Source organism: Cupressus sempervirens, chromosome 6 (genome assembly GCF_028749045.1).
Source record: "Cupressus sempervirens isolate cs-2001-9-10 chromosome 6, ASM2874904v1, whole genome shotgun sequence".
Taxonomy (NCBI): Eukaryota; Viridiplantae; Streptophyta; class Pinopsida; order Cupressales; family Cupressaceae; genus Cupressus; species Cupressus sempervirens.
In genome coordinates, this window is record NC_143123.1 from 187,600,780 (window position 1) to 187,607,658 (window position 6,879).

A 6,879-nucleotide genomic window follows, 5' to 3' on the forward strand; every position below is an offset into this window, starting at 1 on the left:
TTAAGACAATATAATTTAATTAATTGAATACAATTGCTTAAATGCTGATTTATGATATAAATGTTAGCTACTAGCATTCAAACTGGCCTCTACATTTAGGCCAAACTTTGGCCCCGACTGAATTTGAAAGACTCGATCTCCATGCAGTAATAGATATTTGTCACTGATGTTATGCTTAATAAAATTGTTTAAAGACGCCATGTAAAAATAGAAATACCAACATCCACATATATGCTAACGTGATTACATTAAAAAAATATACTTTCTCTGCCATTGCCGTTACAGTGTAGGTCAGATTGTTTTGGTTGAAAGTATTCTTCACGTGACCCTCTTTTGAGGTTAAGCCGATTAGTTGAGATGTCAGAATGTGTAATGGTTCACTGTAATTATGGCTTTCCCTTTTTGTCCGTCAAGTTTTTAGATGAATGATATTTCCAACACAGTTTGTAAATAACGAACATTAACGGAGATTCAGTTTCAACACATTGAAGAAACTAATCGCTTTGGCATATCGAGTAACTCAAGAAAGTTAAATCTTATTTAGAAGCTTCACTAGATTGTTAACATTACTACATTCAATAGCAAGGGAGGAAACTTAGTTTAGTTTCCAGTTTCCTCTAAAATGCAATTTATTCTCCAATTTTTGGTATAAGGTTAGCCATTAAGGCCGGGAGAGCTCTGTACCTCTTATTGTAATACTCCCATTGAGGGGGATAATTACAGAAGGCAAGTGTTTGCAAGATGCAGCAAATCCCTGCTTTGAAAGTTGAAATTCTTTTAAACACTTATACGTAACAATCACTTCCCTGATTTCATCGAAGGTGTTGCAGGACTGAACAAACAGGTCAATTTCAGAGTGTCTCCCTGTCATCACGGCATGCAGCCCATCCAAATGAATAGTCATTTCAGACATAAACGCCCCCGCAGGCTGTATTAGTCTTACCCCATGGAAAATAATTTGCCATTAGCAAAATCCAGGCACTCGTTTGTACGTAATTTGAATCTGAGCTCTATGGCATTTCCGAAAAGTAATCTAATTTCGTAGAAATCTAAGATTATATTACATCTTACTGGACTGTGATCTGTTAAAAAATTGTTGAGTGGAATCCAAGTAGGGGTCTGCTTCCACCAACATTTGTACCACCTCTCTCATACAAGGCCTCAGTGCAGGAAGACGGCTGGTGCACAGCAATGAAATTTTAAGCACCTTCATCATCTCTTCCTCACAAAATTCAGAAACCCTTTTATCCAAAACCCCTATTGCACTCTCTCTCGAGGAAATCTTGTGAGAAATCCAGTGAACTATTCCCTTGTCGTCTCCAAGTTCAACCTCCATGGGCCGTTTGCCAGTCACAAGCTCCATCAGCACTACCCCAAAGCTGTAAACATCGCTCTTCTCGCTCACTCTGTATGTATATGCATATTCTGCAAAAAATGGACACAAATTTCGTTCCAATTCACGAAAAACAAAAACAAAAACAAAAAGGCAATTGAATTTACTTAATATGGCATTGATTGCTTACCTGGAGCAATGTAGCCATGAGTGCCTGCTATGACAGCTGTAGAATTTGCCGTTCCACTGGCTTGAAGGCATTTGGCAACACCAAAATCAGCTATACAAGGCTCCATCTCTTCATCCAACAAAATATTGCTGGATTTCACGTCTCTGTGAATAATGGCAGGAACACAATCATGGTGCAAATAGGCAAGCCCATAAGCTGTTCCGAGACATATTTTATAGCGTGTATGCCAATCTAATGTCGAACCCCTGTTCTCATGCAATCTGTTCCACAGACTGCCATTTTTCATGTATTCATAGACAATGATATTTGTGTATCTGTTGGACAAGCAGCAATACAGCTTCACTACATTTCTGTGCTTGATACATCCCAATGTTTCCACCTCCATCTCAAATTGGCGGTTGCTCAATACTTCCTCTTTTGAATTACTGAGCTTCGCAGTGTTGCTATTCCACAGCTGCTTCACTGCAATGTTTTCTCCATTGCTCAATTCTCCTCTGTATACCTTCCCAGATCCGCCACTGCCAATTATGTTCTCTTCCTTTAGGCAACGAAGAATGTCATCCTCAGTTAATCTAACCCTGTAAAAGGACTTGAGATCCCAGGATAGGGATTCAGGTGCTTTGTACATACTTCTGTAGAAAACCCAACCTATTACAAAAATAATCACTGTAGCTAAAGACATGAAGCTTGCAATAAGGATTCTAGCATGGGACCTTGTTCTAGAAGAAGCGGCAGCAGCACATGGGCTTAAAGAAAGTGAATTGGCTTCGTTCACGCAAAGCCCCTTGTTTCCAGAAAAGCTATTCTTGCTTGCAAGACTAATCAGCTGTGTTGGCACTGGCCCTGTCAACTGATTGTTGGAGAAATCCAGTAAGCTTAGTTGCAATGAAGAAAGGGTATGTGGAATCTGACCACTGAGTTGATTATTGGAGAGATTCAGAGAGTTTAGAACTTGAATGGATCCAAAGGATTCAGGAATAGGACCCTCGAATTTATTTCCTGCAAGGTTAATTTCAGAAAGATCCTTGCATAGCCCGAATGCATCTGGTATTGGACCAGAAAGCATATTTTGCTGCAAAAGAAGGCTAGTGAGCGTTGTCAAGGCTCCAATTTCATCAGGCAACTCTCCAGAGAAGTCATTATTGCTTGCATCCATTTTGCTCAAGTGTACTGCCTCTCCAATTTCTGACGGCATGCTTCCTGAGAAATTATTGTTGCGAATGGTCAAAACAGACAGGTTCTTTGCATTTTTTATTTCTCTGCTTATTTCACCCTCAAAGTTGTTGTCACTTAGATCAATTATGTAAACATGAGGCAACCCCCAAATACCTTGGGGAACCGTACCACTGAGACTGTTATTATTGACCCGAAAGCGGATCAGGGTCGAACAATTCCCATATGATTCGGGTATTCCTCCAGTGAAAGAGTTTTGGAGAACGAGGAAGAATGTCAATTTTCCTCTTTTACAGGCATCTGGAGGCAGAGGACCGGTAAGAAGATTCTCTGATATATCCATGGCAGTCAAATCTGACAAGCTCCCCAACTTCAGGGGAACCTGCCCAGTAAGACTGTTAGTGTAGAGAGACAAGTCCTTGAGATAATGGAAGTTCCCAAACTCCTCGGGTATTGACCCAGAAAACTGGTTTTCATAGAGTTGAAGAGAAACCAAGTTTTTCAAGCTTGCAATCTCAGAAAGATTACCCTGGAGAAGATTTTTGGAGGCATCAAAAAGCTTCAGCGAACTGAGGTTTCCAAAACCTAAAGGAATCTCTCCTCCAAGAAAATTATTGTAGAGTTCCAACTGATAAAGCTTGGAAAGGCTTGTAATTTCTTTGGGTATAGTTCCGTTTAGATGGTTGTAAGAAAGTTCTAGCTTTCCCAGATCTGTGAGGTTACCAATGGACGATGAAATGGTTCCATACAAGCTAATGTTGGACAAACACAAAACATTCAAGGCTTTCAAACTGTATATCTCTTCGGGTATCACGCTGGTTTCTAGAGGATTGTCATTCAAATCTAAAATATGCAAATTAGATAAGTGTGTTACAGAAAGAGGAAATTTACCAGAAAAATTGTTTCTTGACAAATCCAGAACCTGCAGCGAGCCAAGTACAGAGAAATCCGGCAGAGATCCCGTCAATGAATTGGTTGTGAGATTCAATACTTCCAACTGACTGCAGTTCTTCCAAAACACATCTGCAATTCCTCCATACAGAGAATTTTCGCCCATCTGAATAGCTTTCAAGGCGCTGAGCTCACAGATAGAAGAAGAAATAGGACCAATTAGTCCTCTATTCTCCAGATTGATATCAGTCACTAAACTTGCCTTGTTGCAAGTGATTCCATTCCATTGGCAAGGAGAAGTAGAAGAAATTCCCCAATTGTTAAAAGCATTTGTTGGATCTTGGAGGCTCCTCTTCATGTCTAACAGTATTCTCACTTGGTCATCTTGTGCATAACAAAATCCCAACAACGCAATTACCAAGAAGACAATCCTGAAAGTTGAGGCCATGGATCGATTCGGTGGAGCAGATCAATGTAAGCCCATGGATACAATATAACTTTCTTTATTTGTAATTTGTAAATGTAATCATAGTCGGCGAGGAAGTCTAAAGAGTCAATGTTCCAACGTCATACATTGCGGAGTGAAACTTCCAAGCTACAGATTCTACACAATCTCATCTTTTTCTTTGCAAAATTTGTCCTTCTTGCCCTGAAAAGAATGCACACGTTGTAATTAATGAAATTGACTGGTGCCGTATACGCCATCAAACGTAACCCCGTTGTAGCTTTCACAAAACTCTTCGTTTTGAACGCTCATTTGTACTCAGTGAAATCTTGCTGCAGTAAAAAAACTGACCCGACCAGGGCTGAAATTGACACTATTTGATAAAAGTGAGCGAGTACTTTATAATTTAGAAATGATTATTAAGAGAGCAAGTTGAATATGTCTTTGACCCTAAGGAAATATATTATATTCGCGAAGTTTGTAGGAAGGGAACTCTCTTGAAAGGAATTATCAGTTATTTATTTCAATATAATTTGAAAACATTTCATTGTGCACGTGCACAATGAAGTATTCAAATGGAATAGTTTGTGTAAGTCAGCATGATGCAAGCAAGACTTTGCATGAATTTTACAGGTTTAGATTCAAAGGATTTAGGTATGTGTCTCATCACGAGGTTCACTTATATGTGTATAATGGTAAAGTATATTTATATAATTTTTATTTTGTTTGGATTATATGATGCCATTGTTTCATATAATAATTTATTGACAAGTGGTATTTTGTTATGTTATGTTTGGCTTATCATTTGATTCTTATTTCCTTTCATGCTTAGTGGTGGAGAAGTTCATTTCTCGAAATACAGGTCACAAGGTCAAATCATGTAGGAGGTAAGGTGTGTATGCATCATGCGCAACACAATTATATGTATCTCACAAGGAGTATAGGGCAATCCTATATTACCATAAGTCATCTATAGACTCATAAACCAACTGCTTGGTATTAAGGCTATAAAAGGATCTCATTTCATCCCCATTGCACTTGTTTTCATATATTTGCTACCTACTCAATTCTATTTTATCACCATTAGTGTTAATTTACATACACTATTTCCCTACCTCAAATATCACCACCATATTTTTGTATATCATTCACACATTACTTAGAACTAATGTACTTCTATTATGAGAAGCTTAAAAATGATTATTGCATCACGAAACATCAAATTTGAGTTCAAAATCTCTCCATTTTTTCTATTAGTTGTTAAGAGCTAACATAGTACATGTTTGTTCAACATGTTATGTCATGGTATTTAAAGACATGTTTCATATAGGAGAATATAGGATACATTGGATTGTTAGAGCACACTTCAATTTAAAAGTAAAATCAATGAAATATAGACCACCTATATGTTTGCAAATGTTGTTTTTGGTATCACTCATTTACACTAGTTCAATCCAAATAAGTGTTTCATCTTGTATAGGGGAAAACAAAGTAGCAATGGTAGAAATTGCTAGGTCTCAAATCCTAGCATACATTAGGAATACAAACTCTCTTACGAAGGGAATTCGGTTAGCACAATCAAGGGAGTAAGGGTTCGAATGCGTGATCTACCCAATGTAGGGTTTTGTTGGATTCCAAATAGATAGATGGATATGGAAATAGAGAAATGATGATATAATTGATACAAAATCTTATCTATGAAAGAAAATCCTAAGAAAAATAAGAAATGTGTGTTCCTTGAAACTAGATGAGGAGATTTGAACTTTGGATCTGAATTCGATTGCCACTAGAATGAAAGAATTTTTTATAACTCCATATTTGGATTGCTGAGGCATGCAACTATCTATGTGCAATTTTTAACACAAATGTGCAAGGTCAAGTGAAGATTCCAAGGACAAGTCGACACAATGACTTGTTCTTGACTGTTCCAAAATTCAATGAATTTATTTTGGACTTGCCATTGTGTTTGTAACTTTTAGATATGAAGATTTGAACTTTGGATTTGAATTTGACTGTCGCCTGAATGTTAGAATTCATTATAACTTCGGATATGGATTGTTGAGGCATGTAACTATCTATTGTGTAATTTTTAACCCAAAAGTGCAAGGTCAAGTCAAGATTCTAAGGACAAGTTGACACATCGACTTGTTCTTAATTGCTTCAAAATTAATATTTTTTTTTAGGACTTGCAATTGTGTTTGTACCTTTCAGATATGAAGATTTGGACTTTGGATCTAAAGTTGACTATCACTAGAATGTCAAAATCTGTTATAACTCTAGATCTAGATTGTTGGGGCATGTAACTATCTATTGTGTAATTTTTACCCAAAAGTGCAAGGGCAAGTCAAGATTCCAAGGACAAGTCAACACATCGACTTGTTCTCGACTGCTCCAAAATTAATGAATTTTTTTTAGGACTTGCAATTGTGTTTGTACCTTTCAAATATGAAGATTTGAACTTTGGATCTAAATTTGAATGTCATTGGAATGTAATAATTTATTATAATTCCAGATCTGAATTATTGGGGCATGTGACTATCTATTGTGCAATTTTTAACTGAAAAAGTGCAAGGTCAAGTCAAGATTCCAAGGACAAGTTGACATATCCACTTGTTCTTGACTGCTCCAAAATTAATGATTTTTTTAGGACTTGCATTTATATTTGTATCTTTTAGATATGAAGATTTGAACTTTAGATCTGACTTTAACTGTCACTAGAATGTCAGAATTTGTTATAACTCCAAATCTGGATTGTTGGGGCATGCAACTATCTATTGTGCAATTTTTAACCCAAAAGTGCAAGGTAAAGTCAAGATTCCAAGGACAAGTCAACACATCAACTTGTTC

At 37.1% G+C, this 6,879-nt stretch overlaps 1 protein-coding gene across 1 annotated transcript; it reads right to left on the reverse strand.

Moving 5' to 3' along the window:
* Positions 1–516: 516 nt before the first annotated feature.
* LOC149551878 (uncharacterized) lies at positions 517–4,098 on the reverse strand. Its single transcript, XM_089787379.1, has 2 exons — positions 1,524–4,098; positions 517–1,425 (listed from the first exon to the last, which is right to left on the reverse strand). Exons 1-2 carry the CDS (start codon positions 4,033–4,035, stop codon positions 1,061–1,063), a joined length of 2,877 nt encoding a protein of 958 aa, XP_089643505.1. The 5' UTR covers positions 4,036–4,098; the 3' UTR covers positions 517–1,060.
* Between the last annotated feature and the right edge of the window lie 2,781 nt (positions 4,099–6,879).